The sequence below is a fragment of the Ursus arctos genome, unplaced genomic scaffold, assembly GCF_023065955.2.
Source record: "Ursus arctos isolate Adak ecotype North America unplaced genomic scaffold, UrsArc2.0 scaffold_14, whole genome shotgun sequence".
Classification (NCBI taxonomy): Eukaryota; Metazoa; Chordata; class Mammalia; order Carnivora; family Ursidae; genus Ursus; species Ursus arctos.
Window position 1 is genome coordinate 26484573 of NW_026622808.1, and position 25022 is coordinate 26509594.

General features: G+C 44.2%; 2 protein-coding genes and 1 pseudogene across 2 annotated transcripts; 2 read left to right on the forward strand and 1 right to left on the reverse strand.

Moving 5' to 3' along the window:
- Positions 1-3437: 3437 nt before the first annotated feature.
- LOC125283745 (olfactory receptor 10H3-like) lies at positions 3438-11300 on the reverse strand (annotated as a pseudogene).
- A 4722-nt stretch (positions 11301-16022) lies between these two features.
- Positions 16023-16961, forward strand: LOC125283781 (olfactory receptor 10H4-like). The gene has a single exon (XM_048227116.1). It carries the CDS (start codon positions 16032-16034, stop codon positions 16959-16961), a length of 930 nt encoding a protein of 309 aa, XP_048083073.1. The 5' UTR covers positions 16023-16031.
- Positions 16962-23206: 6245 nt separating this feature from the next.
- On the forward strand, positions 23207-24139 carry LOC113256517 (olfactory receptor 10H4-like). The gene has a single exon (XM_026500345.4). The coding sequence runs from the start codon at positions 23210-23212 to the stop codon at positions 24137-24139; it is 930 nt and encodes a 309-aa protein (XP_026356130.3). The 5' UTR covers positions 23207-23209.
- The last annotated feature ends 883 nt before the right edge of the window (positions 24140-25022 follow it).

Consider the following 25022-nt stretch of genomic DNA (forward strand, 5'->3'; position numbering starts at 1 on the left):
ATATTCTAGAAACTATAAATCACTCTTGAAAGACATTGAGGAAGACATAAAAAGATGGAAAGATATTCCATGCTCATGGATCGGAAGAATTAACATAGTTAAAATGTCCATGCTACCCAGAGCAATCTACACTTTCAATGCTATCCCGATTAAAATACCGAGGACATTTTTCAAAGAACTGGAACAAATAGTCCTTAAATTTGTATGGAACCAGAAAAGGCCCCGGATCTCCAAGGAACTGTTGAAAAGGAAAAACAAAGCTGGGGGCATCACAATGCCGGATTTCGAGCTGTACTACAAAGCTGTGATCACAAAGACAGCATGGTACTGGCACAAAAACAGACACATAGACCAATGGAACAGAATAGAGAGCCCAGAAATGGACCCTCAGCTCTTTGGGCAACTAATATTTGATAAAGCAGGAAAAAACATCCGGTGGGAAAAAGACAGTCTCTTCAATAAATGGTGCTGGGAAAATTGGACAGCTACATGCAAAAGAATGAAACTTGACCACTCTCTCACACCATACACAAAAATAAACTCCAAATGGATGAAAGACCTCGATGTGAGACAGGAATCCATCAAAATTCTAGAGGAGAACATAGGCAGCAACCTCTACGATATCAGCCAAAGCAACCTTTTTCATGACACATCCCCAAAGGCAAGAGAAACAAAAGATAAAATGAATTTATGGGACTTCATCAAGATTAAAAGTTTCTGCACAGCCAAGGAAACAGTCAGAAAAACTAAGAGGCAGCCCACGGAATGGGAGAAGATATTTGCAAATGACACTACAGATAAAGGACTGGTATCCAAGATCTACAAAGAACTTCTCAAACTCAATACACGAGAAACAAATAAACAAATCAAAAAATGGGCAGAAGATATGAACAGACACTTTTCCAATGAAGACATACAAATGGCTAACAGACACATGAAAAAATGTTCAAAATCATTAGCCATCAAGGAAATTCAAATCAAAACCACACTGAGATACCACCTTACGCCAGTTAGAATGGCAAAAATAGACAAGGCAAGAAACAACAATTGTTGGAGAGGATGTGGAGAAAGGGGATCCCTCCTACATTGTTGGTGGGAATGCAAGTTGGTACAGCCACTCTGGAAAACAGTGTGGAGGTCCCTTAAAAAGTTAAAAATTGAGCTACCCTATGATCCAGCCATTGCACTACTGGGTGTTTACCCCAAAGATACAGACGTAGTGAAGAGAAGGGCCATATGCACCCCAATGTTCATAGCAGCAATGTCCACAATAGCTAAATCGTGGAAGGAGCCGAGATGCCCTGCAACAGATGACTGGATTAAGAAGTTGTGGTCCATATATACAATGGAATATTACTCAGCAATCAGAAAGAACGAGTTCTCAACATTTGCTACAACATGGACGGCACTGGAGGAGATAATGCTTAGTGAAATAAGTCAAGCAGAGAAAGACAACTATCATATGATTTCTCTCATCTATGGAACATAAGAACTAGAATGATCAGTAGGGGAAGAAAGGGATAAAGGGGGGGTAATCAGAAGGGGGAATGAAACATGAGAGACTATGGACTATGAGAAACAAACTGAGGGCTACAGAGGGGAGGGGGGTGGGGGAATGGGATAGACCGGTGATGCGTAGTAAGGAGGGCACGTATTGCATGGTGCACTGGGTGTTATACACAACTAATGAATCATCGAGCCTTACATCGAAAACCGGGGATGTACTGTATGGTGACTAACATAATATAATAAAAAATTATTATTAAAAAAAAAAAGATTAAAAGTTTCTGCACAGCCAAGGAAAGAGTCAGAAAAACTAAGAGGCAGCCCACGGAATGGGAGAAGATATTTGCAAATGACACTACAGATAAAGGACTGGTATCCAAGATCTACAAAGAACTTCTCAAACTCAATACACGAGAAACAAATAAACAAATCAAAAAATGGGCAGAAGATATGAACAGACACTTTTCCAATGAAGACATACAAATGGCTAACAGACACATGAAAAAATGTTCAAAATCATTAGCCATCAAGGAAATTCAAATCAAAACCACACTGAGATACCACCTTACGCCAGTTAGAATGGCAAAAATAGACAAGGCAAGAAACAACAATTGTTGGAGAGGATGTGGAGAAAGGGGATCCCTCCTACATTGTTGGTGGGAATGCAAATTGGTACAGCTACTCTGGAAAACAGTGTGGAGGTCCCTTAAAAAGTTAAAAATTGAGCTACCCTATGATCCAGCCATTGCACTACTGGGTGTTTACCCCAAAGATACAGACGTAGTGAAGAGAAGGGCCATATGCACCCCAATGTTCATAGCAGCATTGTCCACAATAGCTAAATCGTGGAAGGAGCCGAGATGCCCTTCAACAGATGACTGGATTAAGAAGTTGTGGTCCATATATACAATGGAATATTACTCAGCAATCAGAAAGAAAGAGTTCTCAACATTTGCTACAACATGGACGGCACTGGAGGAGATAATGCTAAGTGAAGTAAGTCAAGCAGAGAAAGACAACTATCATATGATTTCTCTCATCTATGGAACATAAGAACTAGGATGATTGGTAGGGGAAGAAAGGGATAAAGAAAGGGGGGGTAATCAGAAGGGGGAATGAAACATGAGAGACTATGGACTATGAGAAACAAACTGAGGGCCTCAGAGAGGAGGGGAGTGGGGGAATGGGATAGACCGGTGATGGGTAGTAAGGAGGGCACGTATTGCATGGTGCACTGGGTGTTATACACAACTAATGAATCATCGAGCCTTACATCGGAAACCGGGGATGTACTGTATGGTGACTAACATAATATAATAAAAAATCATTAAAAAAGAAAAAGAGTCAATGCTTGATAAGAAAAGGGTCAGTGTTTTGGGCATTTATTATTATGCTTATTTTTGTTTATCCTTATGTTGGAGGAGGGGAAAAATTTTGTTGCTTCTCCATTCATGAAGAACCCACTGTGGGGCACCTGCCTGGCTCAGTCCATAAGCCTCTGCCTTAGGCTCAGGGGGTGGTCCTGGAGTTCTGGGATTGAGCCCCACATCAGGCTCTTCCGCTGGTAGCCTACTTCTTTCGCTCCCACTCCTCCTGTTTGTGTTCCCTCTCTCACTGGCTGTCTCTCTCTGTCAAATAAATAAATAAAATTTAAAAAAAAAAAAAAAAAAAAAAAAGAAGAACCCTGTGCATCCATGCCCAGACACACCCACATGATGCTGCCCTTCAGCCCTTAGGTAAATAACACGTTCTCTGCTGGAGGTAATGGGATGGACTTCATCACATATTGAAGAAAAACAAATAGCAAGCATGCATCTATCACCTATGGATGAGTGTATTTTCATATACATGAAACCCTACAACAGTCTTATACAGACAGATGTTATTATTCCCAGCCCTCCTGTCATATTTCCTTACCATCAAACTGGTCATCAGGAACTTAGAGGACTGAATTTTCTCTGGAAGCATTCCATTATGGCATTCCTGACCTCCTTATTCCTAAGACTGAAAATGATTGAGCTTAGAAAGAGGGTGAAGACTGTACACTGGTGGTCATCAGAGCGTTACTGTCCATAGAATGGGGGCCCTTGGGTTTGAAGTAGATAATGCAGGCAAAACCAGAGCGCACAATGACCATAGTGAGGTGGGCCACACATATGCAGAAGGTCTTGTGCCTGCCCTCAGCTGAGGGAATCCTCAATATGGCAGCCACAATGAAGACATAGGAGAGGATGATTAGGAATAAACACCCATCCGATCTGTGACAAACACCAGATCACAACCATGGTGACACAAGATGTCTCCTTCCCACAGGCCAAACTTAGGAGGGAAAGACATGGTAGACAAAATCATGGTTTACTTTAGACCCACAGAAGGTGAGGTGAAAAACTATCAGGGTCACCATCATTCCCATGACAGAGTCCAGCCCAATACCTGGACAGGAGATGGCACAGCCATGTGGCCTCATGAGCACATGGTACCTCGGGAGAGGCAGATGGACACATAGCAGTCATTGGCTATGATCATGAACAGAAAGGTGTGCTATATATCCTCACAGCACTTTGTCTTCATTTACTCATTCATGTAGTCAAGAAATGTTGTTCAAGGCTTATTTTATACGGAAAATTTCTTTTTTTTTTATAATGATTTTTTATTATATTATGTTAGTCACCATACAGTACATCCCCGGTTTTCGATGTAAGGCTCGATGATTCATTAGTTGTGTATAACACCCAGTGCACCATGCAATATGTGCCCTCCTTACTACCCATCACCGGCCTATCCCATTCCCCCACCCCCCTCCCCTCTGTAGCCCTCAGTTTGTTTCTCATAGTCCATAGTCTCTCATGTTTCATTCCCCCTTCTGATTACCCCCCCCTTTCTTTATCCCTTTCTTCCACTACCGATCATTCTAGTTCTTATGTTCCATAGATGAGAGAAATCATATGATAGTTGTCTTTCTCTGCTTGACTTATTTCACTTAGCATTATCTCCTCCAGTGCCGTCCATGTTGTAGCAAATGTTGAGAACTCGTTCTTTCTGATTGCTGAGTAATATTCCATTGTATATATGGACCACAACTTCTTAATCCAGTCATCTGTTGAAGGGCATCTCGGCTCCTTCCACGATTTAGCTATTATGGACATTGCTGCTATGAACATTGGGGTGCATATGGCCCTTCTCTTCACTACGTCTGTATCTTTGGGGTAAACACCCAGTAGTGCAATGGCTGGATCATAGGGTAGCTCAATTTTTAACTTTTTAAGGGACCTCCACACTGTTTTCCAGAGTGGCTGTACCAACTTGCATTCCCACCAACAATGTAGGAGGGATCCCCTTTCTCCACATCCTCTCCAACAATTGTTGTTTCTTGCCTTGTCTATTTTTGCCATTCTAACTGGCGTAAGGTGGTATCTCAGTGTGGTTTTGATTTGAATTTCCTTGATGGCTAATGATTTTGAACATTTTTTCATGTGTCTGTTAGCCATTTGTATGTCTTCATTGGAAAAGTGTCTTCATATCTTCTGCCCATTTTTTGATTTGTTTATTTGTTTCTCATGTATTGAGTTTGAGAAGTTCTTTGTAGATCTTGGATACCAGTCCTTTATCTGTAGTGTCATTTGCAAATATCTTCTCCCATTCCGTGGGCTGCCTCTTAGTTTTTCTGACTGTTTCCTTGGCTGTGCAGAAACTTTTAATCTTGATGAAGTCCCATAAATTCATTTTATCTTTTGATTCTCTTGCCTTTGGGGATGTATCATGAAAAGGTTGCTTTGGCCGATGTCGTAGAGGTTGCTGCCTATGTTCTCCTCTAGAATTTTGATGGATTCCTGTCTCACATCAAGGTCTTTCATCCATTTGGAGTTTATTTTTGTGTATAGTGTGAGAGAGTGGTCAAGTTTCATTCTTTTGCATGTAGCTGTCCAATTTTCCCAGCACCATTTATTGAAGAGACTGTCTTTTTCCCACCGGATGTTTTTTCCTGCTTTATCAAATATTAGTTGCCCAAAGAGCTGAGGGTCCATTTCTGGGCTCTCTATTCTGTTCCATTGGTCTATGTGTCTGTTTTTGTGCCAGTATATGCTGTCTTTGTGATCACAGCTTTGTAGTACAGCTTGAAATCCGGCATTGTGATGCCCCCAGCTTTGTTTTTCCTTTTCAACAGTTCCTTGGAGATTCAGGGTCTTTTCTGGTTCCATACAAATTTAAGGACTATTTGTTCCAGTTCTTTGAAAAACGTTCTCGGTATTTTGATTGGGATAGCATTGAAAGTGTAGATTGCTCTGGGTAGCATGGACATTTTAACTATGTTAATTCTTCCGATCCATGAGCATGGAATATCTTTCCATCTTTTTATGTCTTCCTCAATGTCTTTTAAGAGTGATTTATAGTTTCTAGAATAAAGGTCCTTTATGTCTCTGGTTAAGTTAATTCCAAGGTAACGTATGGTTTTTGGTGCTATTGTAAATGGGATGGATTCCCTAATTTCTCTTTCTTCATTCTCGTTATTCGTGTACAGAAATGCAACTGATTTCTGAGCATTGATTTTGTATCCCGCCACGTTACTGAATTGCTCTATAACTTCTAATAGTTTGGGAGTGGCTTCTTTTGGGTTTTCCATATAGAGTATCATGTCATCTGCGAAGAGAGACATTTTGACTTCTTCTTTGCCGATTTGAATACCTTTGATCCCTTCTTGTTGTCTGATTGCTGTTGCAAGGACTTCTAGTACTATGTTGAATAATAGTGGCGAGAGTGGGCATCCTTGTCGTGTTCCTGGTCTTAAGGGAAAGGCTTCCAGCTTTTCCCTATTGAGAATAATATTTGCAGTAGGCTTTTCATAGATGGCTTTTATGAGATTGAGAAATGTACCTTCTATTCCTACACTCTGAAGGGCTTTAATCAGGAAAGGATGCTGTATTTTGTCAAATGCTTTTTCGGCATCGATTGAGAGGATCATATGGTTCTTGAGTCTTTTCTTGTTGATATGATGTATCACGCTGATTGATTTGCGTATATTGAACAACGCTTGCATCCCAGGTATGAATCCCACTTGATCGTGGTGGATAATCCTTTTAATGAACTGTTGGATTCTATTAGCAAGTATCTTGTTGAGGATTTTGGCGTCCATATTCATTAGGGAAATTGGTCTGTAGTTCTCCTTTTTGAGGGGGTCTTTGCCTGGTTTGGGGATCAAGGTAATATTGGCCTCATAGAATGAGTTTGGTAGCTTTCCTTCTGTTTCTATTTTTTGAAATAGCTTTAGGAGAATAGGTATTATTTCTTCTTTGAATGTTTGGTAGAATTCCCCAGGAAAACCGTCCGGGCCTGGAGTTTTGTTATTTGGAAGGTTGTTTATCACTGACTCAATTTCTTCATAATTAATTGGCCTGTTTAAGGAATCAATTTCTTCCGGTTTCAATCTTGGTAGTTTATAGGTTTCCAGGAAGGATTCCATCTCTTCCAGATTGCTTAGTTTATTGGCATATAGCTGTTGATAAAAATTTCTAATAGTCCTTCCAATTTCAATGGTGTTCGTCGTGACCTCTCCTTTTTCATTCATAATTTTAATAATCTGGGTCCTTTCTCTTTTCTTTTGGATAAGTCTTGCCAGTGGTCTGTCAATTTTATTGATTCTCTCAAAGAACCAGCTTCTAGTCCTGTTGATCTGCTCTACTGTACTTCTGGTTTCTACTTGATTGATTTCAGCTTTAATTTTGGTCAACTGCTTCCTCGTGCGTGGATTAGGCCTGTCCCTCTGTTGCTGTTCCAGCTTCTTGAGGTGAGAATATAAAAACTGCATCTTAGATTTTTCTATTCTTTTGAGTGAGGCTTGGATGGCTATGTATTTCCCCCTTAGGACTGCCTTTGCAGTATCCCATAGGTTTTGGACTGTTGTAGTTTCATTCTCATTGGTCTCCATAAATTGTTTAATTTGATTTTTGATTTCCTGGTTTATCGAGTCATTCCTGAGCAGGATGGTTCTTAGTCTCCAAGTGTTTGAGTTTCTTCCAAATTTTTCCTTGTGGTTGAGTTCCAATTTCAGAGCGTTGTGGTCTGAGAATATGCAGGGGATAATTTCAATCTTTTGGTATCGGCTGAGACCTGTTTTGTGTCCCAGAACATGGTCTATTCTTGAAAATGTTCCATGGGCATTAGAATAGAATGAGTATTCTTTGGTTCTGGGGTGTAGTGTTCTATATATATCTATGAGGCCCAACTCATCGAGTATGGCATTCAAAGCCTTTGATTCTTTGCTTAGTTTTTGCCAGGGTGTTCTGTCTATTTCTGAGAGTGGAGTGTTAAGGTCCCCTACTATTAATGTATTTTTATTTATATGTCTCTTTATTCTGGTTAAGAGTTGGCTTGTGTATCTTGCTGCTCCCCTGTTGGGGGCATATATATTTATAATTGTCATATCCACCTGTTGAATACTTCCTTTAAGAATAATATAGTGCCCTTCTGCGTCTCTAACTATAGTCTGTAGTTTAAAATCCAGTTTATCTGATATGCGAATTGCTACCCCAGCTTTCTTTTGATGTCCATTTGCATGAAAGATGGTACTCCATCCCCTTACTCTCAGTCTGAATGCATCTTTGGGTTCGAAATGAATCTCTTGTAGACAGCAAATGGATGGGTCATTTCTTTTTATCCAATCTGCAACCCTGTGGCGTTTTGAGCAAGAATTTAAACCATTAATTTTAAGACTGAGTACTGAGAGATATGCTTTTAATTCTGCTATGTTGTCAGTAAAGTCTTTGTTTGTATTGGCTGTGACTTTCTGTTTTGTATCACTCTTGGGGCCTTTTTACTTTTATAGAACCCCCCGTAATACCTCCTGTAGGGCTGGTTTCGTGGTTACGAAATTGGCTAGTGACTGTCGATTCTGAAATGTCTTTATTTGTCCATCAATTCTGAATGACAGCCTTGCTGGATAAAGGATCCTTGGCTGCATATTTTTCTCTGAAAGAGCTTTAAAAATGCTCCCCCAACCCTTTCTCTCATTCTAGGTCTGTGTAGACAGGTCTGACGTAATTCTGATGCCTTTGCCTTGGTACGTGAGAAATTTCTTTGCCCTGGCCGCTTTCAAAACTGTATCCTTGCATCTCATATTTGCGACATGCACTATGACGTGACGTGGTGTAGGTCTGTCATGGTTGAGCTTGGGAGGGGTCCTCTCTGCCTCTTGGACACGAATGTTTGTTTCCCTTGCTAGATTAGGGAAGTTTTCAGCTACAATTTGTTCAAATATCTCTTCTAGACCTCTGTTTTTCTCCACCCCCTCGGGGATGCCGATGATTCTAACATTGGATCGTTTCGTTGAGTCAGTAATCTCCCGTAGCCAACATTCGTGGGCGTGGATTTTTTTAAGACCATCTTCTATTTTTATTTTTTCCTCTATTAACCCATCCTCCAATTCACTAACCCTTTCCTCTGCTTCCGTGACCCTGGCCGTCAGAGCCTCTAGTTTTGCCTGCATTTGGCTCATAGAATTTTTAATTTCTGTCAGATTTGCTCTCATTTCCGCCCTTAGGGATTCTATATTCTCGGTAACATTTTCCTGAATACTTTTTTCAAGTCTACTCATTATCTTGACCATTGTTACTCTGAATTCCATTTCTGATAATTTGGTTACATCCATATCCGTTACTTCTGTGGCAGAGGCCACAGACTCACTGTCTTTTCTTTGCTGGGGGGGGCTTCTCCTTCTTGTCATTCTAATGAGGAGAGGTTGTGGGGTTGTCCAGAGCCCAAAATTATTGACTGGGTCCCTGGCCGTGCCCCTTGTTTTATAGGGATCTTAGAGATGTGGGCTTCTTCTTTAAAGATTTTATTTATTTACCTTTCTGAGAGAGGGATACAGACAGTCAGCAAGAACGGAACAGAAGCAGGGGAGTGAGAGAGGAAGAAGCAGGCTCCCAGCGGAGGAGCCCGATGAGGGACTCCTTTCCAGAGCGCTGGGATCACGCCCTAAGCCGGAGACAGGTGCTCAATGACTGCGCCACCCAGGCGCCTCAGGTTGTGGGCTTCTTGATTTTTCAGCCTGCCTTCTGTGTTCTGGGGGAGGGGCCTGCCGCGCCGATACTCAGGCAACCCTGTTTTGTTAGAGTCTCCGTGTCCCCTGCGAGGGAGGATGGGGATGGGCACTCTCTGAGCCAGTATTTCCAGGCTTTTGTTCTCTGGCGGCTTTCCCTGGCGGCCGGCTATGCCTCTTCTGAGGGTCAGAGCAGCAGAGGCTGCATTGTCACAGAACAGAGGGATTGCAGCCCATTCTCCACTGATGTTCTGGCCACTTTAACTCTATTACTGTTGGTGCTGCTCTACCCTGCAGCGTCCCAGGATGTGCGCACCAACTCGGCGTCCCTGCCCTCTCTTCCAGGGCCGGCGCGTCTCTGTCCTTTGTGTTTCTAATGCCGCCAGCCACCGGCCACCCCGCGTGCTCCCGGGTCTCCCGCTCTCAGTCTATGCCTGGTGAGCACACCTCGATTCCGGAGTTTCGTGAGAAGCCTGGTGGCGCGCGCACCCGGTTCAGGGTCTCAGTCTGCTGTTTCGCGGGTGTCGACCGCGAGTCCGCCCGCTCCCCCGAGCAGGTGGCCCGCCAGCCGCCAGCCGCCCCCCGCGCGCTCCGGGAGCCCCCGGTCTCAGTCTGGATCCCGTGAGCACACCGGGATTCCGGAGTTCCGGGAGATGCCTGGTGGTGCGCGCGTTCACGGCTCACAGGTCTCAGTCCGCTCTCTCTCGCGGTGCCCTCTGTGAGTCCGCCCGCTCCCACGTGCAGGTGGCAGCCGCTTCCCAGCGCCCAAACGCGGCGGCTCCCTCCCCCTTCCGTTTATCTTCGGATATCTGTGCACGGTTTACAGCTCCCCTCTTCGTACCTCAATACTCAGCGCTGGAGATGTTCATTTGTAGAGATCCAGATGCATCATCCTGCGTCTCAGGCTGATTCCGTGGTTATTTAGGCTGGTCTGGTACCTATCCAACTCGACTCAGGGGACCGGCTGAAAAAGGGGTCCCCTACTCCTCCGCCATCTTAACTCCCCTATATGGAAAATTTCTAAGTGCTTGAATCCAGCAATGACCAAGGCCTAGGGCTCTGCTCTGTCCTTTCCATGGTCCACCAAGGGAAGCTGTCATATAACCAAAGATGACTGCACAGAGTGGTCAGAGGTGTGTTGGGGACAGCCTAGGGGTCTGCAGAAGCTAAGCGTGGGTCTCAGACCCAGCCTGGGATTTAGAGACTTTGAAATTGGTGGTGTCTATAGGGAGACCTGAAGGGTGCGTAGGTATGATTCAGGTGAGGCAGAGAGGTGGAAGAGGAGTTTCCAGACAGAGGGGAGAGTAAGCACAAAAGCCCAGGGTTAGAGAGGCATAGTGCATTTGGGACAATGGTATGTTCAGTGCATTAGGGAGAGTTAGAAATGGCTAGTGTGATTCTGGAATTGAAGGCAGAGAGGTGAGTAGGGCAAAAGCATGCAAGACCATGGTGTCCACTTGAAGAGTTTGTTCTAAGGGCAATGGGGACCCTTGAATCATTTTTAAATAATAAAGGAAAGAGCTGTATTCCATTATGTGAACATATTCATGGATGTTTCCAGTGGGGCTTCCTATGAGGGTGTTCTTATGATATCTAGTACATGTCCTTTAGTGGGTTAATACTTATGTGTTGGGTTGGGTCTATAGTTAGGTGTGTAAATACTGACCATAGGGAATACCTGTTCAGCTCGAATACATACTGCCACATAGTTTTTCCAAAATGGTTGTGCCAAGAGGAACGTTTTAAGCATAAGCAGCATGGTCAGATTCCTGTTTGTAGAGATCCCCTGTGGCTGGTGTGAGGGAAACAGGCTGCTGAGGGCTTGTTGGGTGGGCAGTCACAGGAAGAGATGGGGAGAGGTGCACGAGGGCATCCTGGATGGGGTGCAGTGGGAAACTGAGGTTGATTTCAGACAGAGAATGGACAGTGATGCTGATTGGACTGAGGGAGACAGGAATGAACTGTTGCTACTTCTAACACTCAAGACACCAAATGTGTGAGTTCTTTCCACCCCAAGAACCAATTCTACAACTACCCAGACACCACCTTGGTGTCCTGTAATTCTGTTAAATTCAGACACTTACTACCTGGGGATGCCAGTCACAAGTACTCAGTGCCCAGGGTACCTGCACGTCTGTCTGACGTGGTTACAAAGGTGGGGGTTTCCACATTCCCCCATTTCCATTTTGATACTTTGCTAGAATGACACAGAAATCAGGAAAATTCAACACCTACTCTTCCCAGTTTATTATGAAACAACTCAGGAACAGCCAAATAAAAGAGATGCATCCTGCAAGGTATGGAGGAAGGAGGGAGGAACTTCCATGCCCTCTCTGGACATGCCACCCTCCCAGCACCACCATGTGTTCACCAGCTGGGAAGGTTTTTGAATCCCATTGTTTAGGGAGTCCTTACGGAGGTTTGGTTACACAGACATGATTGCTTAAATCCTTCATCCTTATTGAGTATGAATCTGTATGAATCCCCTCCCTGGAGGTTCCAAGTCTCTAATCACCCCTTGGTTGTTCTGGTGAGCAGCCCCCTTCCTAAAACTATCGAGGAGTCCCCAGCCACCACTCATCACCAAACCACTATATCACTCTTGAGACAGGGGCCTAGGGGCTCTGTCTAGGGACCCAACAAAGACCAAATGTGTTATTAGAGCCCAAGGACGCACATACTAAGGTGGAATCTCGGGCTTGGATACCACGACGACAGAGATAGGGTAAATCAACCAAGACGAGAAGTCGTGCTATGCAGTTTGTCCAGAAGACACTGAACACTTCCGTTGACCAAGAGAAACCATTCTCCAAGACCTAGCTCTAAATTGCCCTTATTCTGGGAAGCCTTCCAGCTGTCTTGACCCCAGGGCAGTGCCTTGGATTCCCACTCTGGGCTTCTTCAACTCCTGCCTTCCCTCTGACCCTGCCCTGACCCTAAGGAGTTGAGGGCATCTACTCCAGTCCTGTTGCCCCAGACCGGGAGCTGCTATTTCCCTTTAGGGGCTGAGTCACTCTTGGCAGTGAGAGATAGCAGGGAGCCTTGGTCTTGTCGAAGTGTTGGAGGAATGAGTAGAGACTGCAGGTCCCCAGAGGCCCTCTGATGATCCTCTTGGCTTCTCCAGACCCTGAGGGCAGCTGTTGCAGTTTAGTGTCCCAGGGAGGCCCTGGGGAGCAGCCTCGTGGGAAGCTGCAGCAGGGATAAAGCACACAACATCTGTTCCAGGAGCCCCGAGGTCTGGCCACACACCTGCCCCTGTGTGCCACTGACAGCCCCAGGCAGGAGAGTTTCTTCTGCCCTCCCCTGCTGGCTGCATCCTGGAAGAGGCAGCCCAGGCTGAGGGAGACCAGGAAGGATAGGGTAGGTGGCAATCCATGGACAGTTGTGGGGAGTTACGCCCAGACTGAAGATGAGGACAGGGTCTGGGAGAAGGGTCATAAATAGGCTCTTAGCCTTGGAAAGCTGTTTGGATCTTCTCAGGTTGCCCACTTTGGGTCTTGGGTTCTCTCAAGCCAAGTGCCCAATGCAGCTTCTAAGACTGCATTCTTTGAGGCTCCTACTTCCCCCGGAAATGTTTGTACATCCCTGGAGGACTTTTTGGTCATCCCAGCTCATATGGGGGTGAGGGGATGTTACTGGTATCAGGGGGGTTGTGGCCATGATTGCTTCTAAAGTTTGTAGAACTTAGTATACTTTTGGTGCATTTGTCCCTTTGGTGAACCAATGGGGTTACATTGTTATTAACTCAGCCCATAGGTCATTAGGGTTCATTGTCTGTGGTGCACATTCTTGGGTTTTGGGAACTGTATGATGACTTGTACACACCATTACAGCATCATCCAGAATATCTCAGGTGCTCTAATTTTCTTGTGCCCAAATGGAATTCAGCTAGAGTGTTCATCTGCTTTTGCTTCATTCACTCAAGATCATTTTACAAGTTCATTTACACTGCTGTGTGCATCAAACTCTGCCTGGGGCTCCAATAGTTGCATCCAGCCCATGTGCTGCCCACTTCGTACTTACGGACAAGCAGCTTTTCCCATTTCTCCCTACAAGCAATGCTATAAAGCATCCCCTGACATGCTCCCCTATAGATTCCTGTGAACAACGGAGATAGATGCTCAGGAGCACAGGTGCTGGTGCACAGAGCACAGGAACTCTGAATTTGCACCCTCTAGTTCTCACAGGCAGTGCATGAATATTGCTTTCTCCCCATATCCTGATCAGCACTGGACACTTTCTAATTTGGGGCATTGAATAGGTAGACACTACCTATGAATTTTCACTGCATTTCCCTTTCTTTTCTCTCCCTAACCTCCCTCTTTTTTTTTCTTTTTAGCATGTTTTCCTTTTCCTGTGCTACACCCTCTGTGAGTTCTCTGCTCACACCTTTCCTCATTTCCGTGTTGAGCTTTCTACTTCCTATAGATGGAACTGACTTCTCCTTTATTCTACATCCTATTCCCTGGTCAGTTGTGGACAATGAAAATGATCTTGCCCCACCTTTCCATCTCCCCTTAACTGGATCCAGGACATCTTGTGTTGAACAAACACTCCTCGTGTTGATGTTTTCATTCTTTCAAAATCACCTAATGTTTGTGCTTCTGGAGTTTAAGAAGTCCTTCTCCACTCTTAGAGCAACAAAATTCTTCCCCTGCACCTTCTCCTATTAACGTCCTAGCATTCTATTTCGTATTTAGTCTTGAATCCAGGAATCCACCTTTGTGTGTTGTCTTGGGCAGAAATTCAGATGGACTTTCCTTTATAAAAGGACCAATTTTCCCACCACAAACTCTTTTTTTTTTTTAAGATTTTATTTATTTATTTGACAGAGATACAGACAGCCAGCGAGAGAGGGAACACAAGCAGGGGGAGTGGGAGAGAAAGAAGCAGGCTCATAGCGGAAGAGCCTGATGTGGGGCTCGATCCCACAACGCCGGGATCACGCCCTGAGCCGAAGGCAGACGCTTAACCACTGTGCCACCCAGGCGCCCCCGCCACCACAAACTCTTAAACAATCCACCTTTTCCCTTTGATTTGTGTTCCCACCTCTATCACATCTTCAGCTGTGAATCATGTGGGGAGATTTTCTGAGGTATCCAATTAATTTGATCTGTGTCTCTGTCTGTTCCAGGTTCACATTTAAAAATGACGATGATGTGTATGATGTCTCTGAGTTCCCATATCTGACAGAGCATTTCCTTCCGATTGACTCCATTTTTAGAAGATTGGTACAGGTTTGCACTGACCTTATTTTTCAGAAGGAATTTGAGGGAACTTTTATGAAATGTGCAGTTGATTCACTGGAAATGTAAATGCAGTTGCACTGATGTCATAATTTGAGGAAGACGTGTCATCATTACCATATTCACAGACCCCAGCAGAGAGTGTAGACTGTTCTCCATGTGTTCAAATCGCCTTCTACCTTTTATTAATGGTAAAAATTTCTGATTTTGGAGGTATTGCATGTGTTTGATTGATTCCTAGATATTTTATAACAGAGGCTACCAAGTGTGATATGAGGACCCTGGGGTCCCAGAGACCCTTTTTGGGGACCATCAGGTCCTCACCTTTCCAATGAAGGTGAGGATGTATTTTCATCCTATGTCAATGAAACCACATATTGCCATGGGCTGAATGAAGAAGTAGATACAAGCATCATCTTGTCTCTCCCAGCCAGCCAGCATGGGACAAATTTGCTAAAATGTGAAACAAAAACAAAACAAAAACAAAACCCAAAAACAAAAAAACCCCCAAAAAACTCTTGTCACTAAATGTTAATTTTGTAAAAGTAGTTACATTCCTAAAAATATGTTACTTACGAAGACATTGAATAGGTTGACTCTTCTTTTGAATGTATCCATAACTAAATATTGTCAGAGAATCTCAGTGTTCCTTTTGAATACGGTAAACAGGTAGAGCTTAAGGCATCCAGCAAAAATCCACCGGAGGCTCAAATTTTCTTGAGTGTAAAGAAATCACCAGACCAAACTGGTAGAGAGCTGTTTCTTTACACTTTGTGTCACTCTTGGTAATGGTATCTTACTTTTTACTTCAAATTCATATTTTGAATGATTACTACTAGTGCAATTCTACGAGAAATACTGGAGATCTCATCTGGAAGCAGATCTCATCTCTGGCAGCTCTGCAGCTCTGTGCTCTCTCTTGCTGTGTGGCATGTTCTGTCTTCATACTTTTGCTTTTTCTTAGTGGACGAGCAGGTCACTTCCTGTCAAATCTTCTTTCTTTTCCTTCTTTCTTTTCCTTTCCTTAGGGTATTGCTCACGGCTCTCAATACCATGCTAAAGAACACCAGAAACAGTGAGTATCCCTGTCATTTTCCCAATCCTATACGCTGCATCAAAAGTTGTCCATTTTGTAGATTTATTAGGGTATATTGTTATATAGATTCATGATCTTTAATCTGGTCTCCTTCAATCCTTCTGTAATCTGAGCAGATGCAGCATCAGCTGCTGGTCAGAACTATAGCATGGTGTTTGAATTCATCCTCGTGGGCTTTTCCAACTTCCCCCCACATCTCCTGCCTGTCTTCTTCCTGCTGTACCTGCTGATGTACCTGCTCACCCTGCTGGGAAACCTGATCATCATGGCCACTGTGTGGAGTGAGCACGGCCTGCACACACCCATGTACCTCTTCCTGTGCGCCCTGTCCACCTCTGAGATTCTGTTCACCGTTGCTGCCACACCTCGCATGCTGGTTGACATGCTCTCCAGCCACCGCACCATCACCTTTGTGGCCTGTGCCAGCCAGATGTTCTTCTCCTTCACATTCGGCTTCACCCACTCCTTCCTGCTCATGATCATGGGCTATGACCGCTACGTGGCCATCTGCCACCCCCTGCGCTACAACGTGCTCATGAGCACCCGCACCTGTGCCCGTCTGGTGTCCTGGACCTGGGCTGGTGGCTCAGTCATGGGGATGATGGTGACGCTGATAGTTTTTCACCTCACCTTCTGTGGGTCTAATGTGATACACCATTTTGGCTGCCACGTGTTTTCCCTCCTAAAGTTGGCTTGTGGGAAGGAGACATCCTCTGTCACCTTGGGTGTGATCCTGGTGTGTGTCACAGCTCTGATGGGATGTTTATTCCTCATCGTCCTCTCCTATGTCTTCATTGTGGCTGCCATATTGAGGATCCCCTCTGCTGAGGGCAGACACAAGACCTTCTCTACATGTGTGTCCCACCTCACTGTGGTCATTGTGCACTACAGTTTTGCCTCCATTATCTACCTCAAGCCCCAGGGCCCCCACTCTATGGACAGTAACACTCTGATGGCCACCACCTATACAGTCTTCACTCCCTTTCTCAGCCCGATAATTTTCAGCCTCAGGAATAAGGAGCTCAAGAATGCCATAAAGAAAAGTTTCCAGAGAAAATTCAGTCCCCTAAGCTCCTGATGACCAGTTTGGTGGTGAGAAAATAGGATGGCAGAGCAGGGAATAATAACGACTCTCTCCATGGGACTGCTGTAGACAGTCAATATATGAGAATACTAAATGGGTTTGTTGGATGCATCCATAGCTGTTGGATGCATGGTAGGTGTTTGTTTTTCTTTCACTTTGTTTGCCTCCCTCTTGCATAACCTCTAGTGTTCACCATCTCTCTTTTTTGACCCCATGTGACGAAGTCCATCCCATTACCTATGTCTAAGAATGTGTTATCTACCAATGGGCCAGTGGGGGGCATCACACGCTTGTGTCTGAGCACTGATACACAGGGTTCTTCTAGCATGGATAAAGAGGGCCGACCTTCCCCTCCTCCACCATAAGGATAAACAAGAGTAAGCATAATAATTAATGGCACCAGCACTGGGCCTTTTCTTATCAGGCACTGTGTCCAGCATTGTATAAGTATTATTTTTCATTATAAAAAATGCACTAGAGAAAATAAACTATTTGTCTCTAAGAAGATGTCTGACTCTTTATAGTTCCTGCTGTCTCTGGAGGGGATAGACCCTAAGGAAGTTTCTACATTGATCTCAGTTGAGTGAAGGATGTCTGAATATGAAGTAAAGAGAAAGGGAGAGAGGGAGGGAGAGGGAGAGAGTTGAAGGGAGGAGAGGGTTCGGTGTTTGGATAAGAACATACAGAATATTAACAGTGTGTTGCTATCTGACATCTTATGGAAATGCCTTTCTCTTCCCCCCCCCCCATTACTTTCAGTAAAACATCAAGTTGTCATTCCTGTGTTTTACTTGAATCTATTTAGGGGATGTGTTGGAGGGCACAGTGCTGTCTCAAGATGGCAGAGAGGTCAACGGTATGGATACTATTATTAAGCAGCTGAGAAATGTTGGTGGACGTCACACAACACATGAATGATGGGGGTCACATGGAACGTTAGGCCTGTCTGATTCCCATGCTAGGGGTTTGGAAAAACATATGTCTGAGCCTCTGGGAATGAGGACTTCCGTGGATCTAAACTATTACTCAAAGATGAGGCCAGATCTTGGAGTTGGAGGCAGCAGATGCATTGTAATGTTAAACCCATGGCCACCAGTCATCACGTGAGCATATAAAGACTCTCTTCAGGGGCGCCTGGGTGGCTCAGTCATCAAGCATCTGCCTTTGGCTCAGGTCATGATCCCTGGGATCGAGCCCTGCATTGGGCTCCCTGCTCAGCGGGAAGCCTGCTTCTCCCTCTCCCACTCCCCCTGCTTGTGTTCCATCTCTCGCTACCTCTCTCTCTGTCAAAGAAATAAATAAAGTCTTTTAAAAAAAAAAGACTCTCATCAGATGGTCAGTAACAAAGACCCACAAGAGACCAAATATTACTTTGATTACATCACTGAGAGCCATATGTTAATGTGAATTCTTTTGCTTGGACCACCAGGACAACAGGGATTGGGAAGAACTCAACCACAAGGAGAGGTGGGGCCCCCAGCCACCATTCATCTTATAGACATACAGAAGCAACTATTATCACTCCTGAGACAGGGGCATAGGGGCTGTGTCTTAGGAACTGAACAAAGATCAGATGTGTTTGTTACTAGAACCCAAGGATGCATATACTAATGTGGATTCTCTGGCTTCGATCACCATGAGAACAGAGATAGGGTAAAACCACCAAGAGGAGAAGTGGGACTCTCCAGTTTGGTCAGAACAGTGAACACATCTATTGACCAAGTGAAACCATTCTCCAAGACCCAGCTCTAAATTACCCTTATTCTGGGAAGCCTTCCATCTGCCTTGACTTCATGGCAGAACCCTGGAATCCACTTTGGGCTGCTCCAGCTCCTGCCTTCCCCCCTGATGCTGCCTTGACCCCAAGGATTTGAGGGCATCTAATCCTGTCCTGTCTCCCCCAAGAGTGGGAGCTCCTAGTCCTCAGCAGCTGCTGGGGCTCTCTGGGCAGAGAGAGACAGCAGGGAGCCTCAATTGTGTTGAGTGTTAGAGGAAGGAGGAGAGGCTGCGGGTCCCGGAGGTCCTCTGATGATCCTCCTGGCCTCTCCAGACCCTGAGGGCAGCTCTTACAAGTTGGTTTCCCGGGGAGGCCCTGGGGAGCAGCCACCTGGGAGGCTGCAGAAGGGATAAAGCACACAGCATCTGTTCCAGGAGCCCTGAGGTCTGGCCCCACACCTGCCCCTGTGTGCCGCTGACAGCCTCAAGCGGGAGAGCTTCTTCTGCCCTAACCTGCTGGTTGCTTCCTCGAAGAGGCAGCCCAGGCTGAGGGGGACCAGGTGGGACAGGGTAGGTGGCAATATTTGGACAGTTGTGGGGAGCAAGACCCAGACTTGGGATGGAAACAGGGCTGGAAGAAGGGTCATAAGACAGGCTCTTTGCCTTGGGAAGCTGCTGGGGTTCTTCCGAGGGTGCCCACTTTGGGTCTTGGGTTCTTCACCCAACCTAGTGCCCTTTGCAGCTTCTACGTTTGTATTCTTGTTTGATGCTGTTTCTGCCCCCAAACCCACAATGTTTGTGGATACCTGGAGGATCTTTTTTGTTGTCCCAGCTCATGGGTAGGGAGGGGAAGCTACTGGCGTCTGGTGGATTGAGGTCAGTGTTGCTATTAAAGATTTTTCAATCTGGTACTCTTGTGGTCTATTCGTTTCAGTTGGTGACCAGTACAATTCCGTTATTATTAACTCAACTCAGAGGTTACATTAGGGTTGACTGTGTTACTCATTCTGTGGGTTTTGACAAATGTATAGTGACATGTATACACCCTTACTGCATGGTCCAGAATAGTTTCAGGTGCTCTAATTTTAGTGTGCCCAAATGGAATTATGCTAGAGTGTTCATCTGCCTTTGCTTCATTCACTCAAGATCATTTAACAGGTTCCTTTACACTGCTGTGTGTGCATTGAACTCCTACCTGGGGACCCAGGAGTTGCTTCCAGCCCATGTGACCTCCCTTATCCCAGTTCCTTTTCCAAGCTGACTTGTCCATTTCCCCACTACAAGCAGTGCTACCTAAACATCCTTGACATGCTCCCTTCAGAGAGGTGTGAGCCATCAATATAGGTGCTCAGGAGCACGTGTCCTGGTGCACAGAGCAGGCGAAGTATGTGCTTCTCCAGTCTCTGTTCTCGCCAACAGGCTACAAGGATTTCTTTCTGCTGAAATTTCCATTAGCACTGGGCACTTTCTAGTCTGGGGGAAATGAATAGGTATACACTGAAAGTCCCTGGTAATTTTCCTCTGTCTTTCCTGTCTTAAAACCATCTTTTTTGTGCCCGTGTAACTCCTTCTGTGAGTTCTCTGCTCATATCCTTGGCTCATTTCTGCGTTGAGGTGTCTCCTTCTGAATGTCACTGGTTCCTTATTTCTTCTAGATAGTATTTCCTGGTCAATTTTCAGCAATGCAAAGGCCCTTTTCCCAAATTCCACCTGCCTATTCATGGATCCTTGATATACTTTGTTGAACAAAATCCTTCAGGAAACGTTCATGTCTGTTTCCTTTCCTGAGCAGTGAACATTTATCTCCAGAGAATGGCATCAGCACTTACAGAAGATACGCTTATGAAATTCAAATGCTCTTTCATACATAAAACACGCATATATGTATTTCGTGTCTTTTTTAAGTTGCTATTTCAGTCCCGCTAGTTAACATATAGTATAATATTAGTCTCAGGTGTTCAATACACTGATTCAACACTTCCATACAACACCCGGTGCTCATCACAACAAGTGAAATCCTCAATCCCCATCACCTATTTCTCCCACCCCCTACCCCTCTACCCTCTGGTAATCAACAGTTTTTTCTCTATACTTAAGAGTCTCTTTCTTGGTTTGCCTCTAACTCTCTCTTTTTTTCCCCCTTTGCTTCTTTGTTCATTTCTTAAATTCCATACATGAGTGAAATCATATGGTATTTGTCTTTCTCTAACTGGCATATTTCACTTAGCGTAACACTCTCTAGCTCAACCATGTTGTCGCAAATGGCAAAATTTCATCCTTTTTGATCATTGAGTAATATTCCATTGTGTACATAAACCACATCTTCTTTACCCAACACTTGAGATGTTTCCATAATTTGGCTATTGCAGGGAATGCTGCTATACACATCGGAGTGCATGTATCCCTTTGAATCAGTATTTCTGTGTTCTTTGGGTAAATATGTAGTAGTGCAATTGGTGGATATAGGGTAGTTCCATTTTTAACTTTTTGAGGAATCTCCATACTGTATTCCAGAGTGGCAACCCCAGTTCGCCTTCCCACCAACAGTGTAAAAGTGTTCCCCTTTCTCCATATCACCTTAATATTTGTGATTTTGGGCTTTGGTTAAGAAGTCCTTCTTCATTCTGAGATCCCAAAACTTCTCCTATTAACTTTAAATTTCATTTTATGTGTGAAATCTATCTACCTTGGGTGTGGTCTTACACAGGAATTCAGATTTGTGCAGATTCAAAAAATGACCATCTTTCCCACCACAAACCAGTAAACAATCCATTCTTTCCATTTGACTTGTGCTCCCACCTTTATCACCTATTGGGTTTAGTGTCAGGCAAGGATAGTTTCCAAGATAGCCAACCAGAGTCATTCCATGTATCACACATATCATGCACGTCCTTTCCATTGTCACCCTTTTTTTAATGGTGGCAAGCCTATACTGACTCTCAACACGGGGAGGGATATCTCTTTTTTTTAATGTTTTTTCATTATATTATGTTAGTGGGATATCTCTTATCTCTCTTGTATACTCCATTTTTAGAAGACCAGTATAGCTTCTCACTGACTTTATTTTTCAGAGAGAGGTTTAAGACAGTACTTGAATTTAAGTTGTAAATGTAGTTGCACTGAATATAATTTGGGGAAGAACTAATGTAATGGCTATATTAGCTCAATCCATCCAAGAGAGCACATTGGTTTCCGTATTTTCTGTGTACCCAGACCATCTTTTACATACCTATCCATGGTTAAAATTTCTGTCCTTGGAGATACTGCATGTGCTTGGTTATTTTCTAGATATTCTAAACCAGAGGATTTCAAACTATGATATGAGGATTCCCAGGGTCCTGGAGACTCTTTTTGGGGGCGATCAGGTCCTCACTCTTCCAATGAAGGTGAAGATGTATTTTTGTCTTATGCCTCAACTAAAATCACATATTGCCCCAGGGTGAATGAAGAAGGAGATACAAGTGTCATCTTGCCTTCCATCCTGCCAACATTGGTCACATTTGGAAAACTGTAAAACAAAGCCACACTGCTCACTACATGAGTTGTTCAAAATGCAGTTGCTTTGCTAAAGTGTCCCTTATATTAACATGAGTTGATTGTTCCCTTAGATTGAATCAAAGGTTGATTATTGTTCTTTTCCATGTGTTAATAACTAAATAGTTTCAAAGAATCACAGTTTTAATTACTAATATGGTAAGAATGGAGAGTTATCACTCCCTCAAACTATGGCCCTCTAGGGGACTCAATAGGTTTCTAGAGTAAAGAAATCCTGACACCAAAATGTATGAGCACTGTCTCATATTAGTCTGTGTCACTATTGGTAATGTTATTTTATGTTTTCCTCAAATTTTATCTTTAACGTGATGATTATGGGTGTAATTGCATGGAAAATACTGTCCATTTGGGAAGTTGATCTAGTCTTCTGCAACTTGTGTTCTGGCTTTGTTCAAATACATTCCACCTTCATTCTTTTATCTTTTAGGTCAATGATCACGTCTCTTCCCTTCTGATCCTGATATTCCTTCTTTCTGTATCTTTCCTCAAGCACCACTCCTGGCTTTCTGTTCCCTGCTAATGAGCAGCACAGACAGTGAGTACCCTTGCCTTGTTCCGGATTCTAAAACAATGCGCACCTAGTTTCCCACTTCATGTAACATTTGCCAATTTTGCGGTATATATTCTTAGTTAGCTAAGAAAGGCCTAGTGAATTTCGAGTTGAGAAGAAGCTTTTTAAAAATCTTTATGATATGTGCATTTTGCAGTATATATAAAATAATGCACTAATATATATCAATTAAAAATCTATTCTAAAAATCATAAATAGGAATTCAAATTTAGTAATCGAAGACTACTGCCTAGATTGATGTAATTATATGACATTTCCTTTTTAGTTTATTCATGTGACTAATCACATGATAGGTATTCTGATGCTGAATTATGCTTCTCCTTCATGGGATAAACTAGGTACCTTCATTCCCCTTCTGGTCTCACTAGATGCAGCATCTGAGGCAGGTCATAACTACAGCATGGTGTCTGAATTCATCCTCGTGGGCTTCTCCAACTTCCCCCCACATCTCCTGCCCGTCTTCTTCCTGCTGTTCCTGCTCATGTACCTGTTCACGCTGCTGGGGAACCTGATCATCATGGCCACTGTCTGGAGTGAGCGCAACCTGCACACACCTATGTACCTCTTCCTGTGCGCCCTGTCCGTCTCTGAGATCCTCTATACCTTCTCCATCACCCCACGCCTGCTGACTGACTTGCTCTCCACCAGCCACACCATTACCTTTGTGGCCTGTGCCAGCCAGATGTTCTTCTCCTTCATGTTCGGCTTCACTCACTCTTTCCTGCTCACAGTCATGGGCTACGACCGCTACATGGCCATCACCCACCCCCTTTCGTACAATGTGCTCATGAGCACCCGCTCCTGTGCCCATCTAGTGTCCTGGTCCTGGGCTGGTGGCTCAGTCATGGGGTTGATGGTGACCCTGATAGTTTTTCACCTCACCTTCTGTGGGTCTAATGTGATACACCATTTTGGCTGCCATGCCCTTTCCCTCCTAAACTTGGCCTGTGGGAAAGAGACATCCTCTGTCACCATGGGGGTGATCCTGGTGTGTGTCACAGCTCTGATGGGCTGTTTATTCCTCATCGTCCTCTCCTATGTCTTCATTGTGGCTGCCATATTGAGGATCCCCTCTGCTGAGGGCAGGCACAAGACCTTCTCCACATGTGTGTCCCATCTCACTGTGGTCATTGTGCACTACAGTTTTGCCTCCATTATCTACCTCAAGCCCAAGGGCCCCCATTCTATGGACAGTAACACTCTGATGGCCACCACCTATACAGTCTTCACTCCCTTTCTCAGCCCGATCATTTTCAGCCTCAGGAATAAGGAGCTCAAGAATGGTATAAAGAAAAGCTTCCAGAGAAAATTCAGTCCCCTAAGCTCCTGATGGCCCATTTGGTGGTGAGGAAGTATGATAGCATAAGAGACAATAATAACAACTCTCTCCATAGGACTATTGTAGGGATTCAGTATATGAAAATACTGAATAGATATTGGTAGATGCACCATTAGGTATTGGAGCAGGCTAAATATTTGTTTTCCCCAATTTGTTTGCTGCCTCTGGCGTAGAATCTATGTCTTGTCTTGACCCCGTGTGATGAACTTCATCCCATTACCTCTGTCTAAGAGTGTGTTGTCTCCCTATGGGCTGGTGGGAGATATCACATGGATATGTCTGGCACTGATGCCAATGGTTTTTCTTGAATGGACAAGTAAGGGAGGACCTTTCCTCCTCCACCATCAGGAAAAACAGAAATGAGCATAATAATAAATGCCACCAGCATCGAGGTTTTTTTTAAGAGGCACTGGGTCCAGTGTTGTCTAAGTATTATCTTTTAATTATAAGATATGTACAAAAGAACATAAACTATTTGTCTCCAAGGAGATGGTTGACTGACTCCTCAATGTCTTTGGAGGGCAGAGAACCTCAGGAGTTTTCTGTGTTGATCTGAGTTTAGTGAAGTATGTCCGAATGCGAAGTGGAGAAAGAGAAAGAGAAAGGCAGAGACAGACAAAGGGAAGAAGGTTCAGAGCTTAGGTAAGAACATACAGAATGTTAAAAGTGGGTTGTTATCTGACATCTTATTGAAGTTCTTTCCCCATTTCCCCCACATTACCTTCTGCAAAACAGCAAGTTCTCATGCCTGTGTTTCTTTGAGTCTATCTGGAGTTGTGTTGTAGGCATAGTGCTATGCCAAGATGGCACAAAGAGAGGTCAGGATATGGGTACTCTGAATATGCAGATGAGAAATGTTGTGCAGGTCATACAA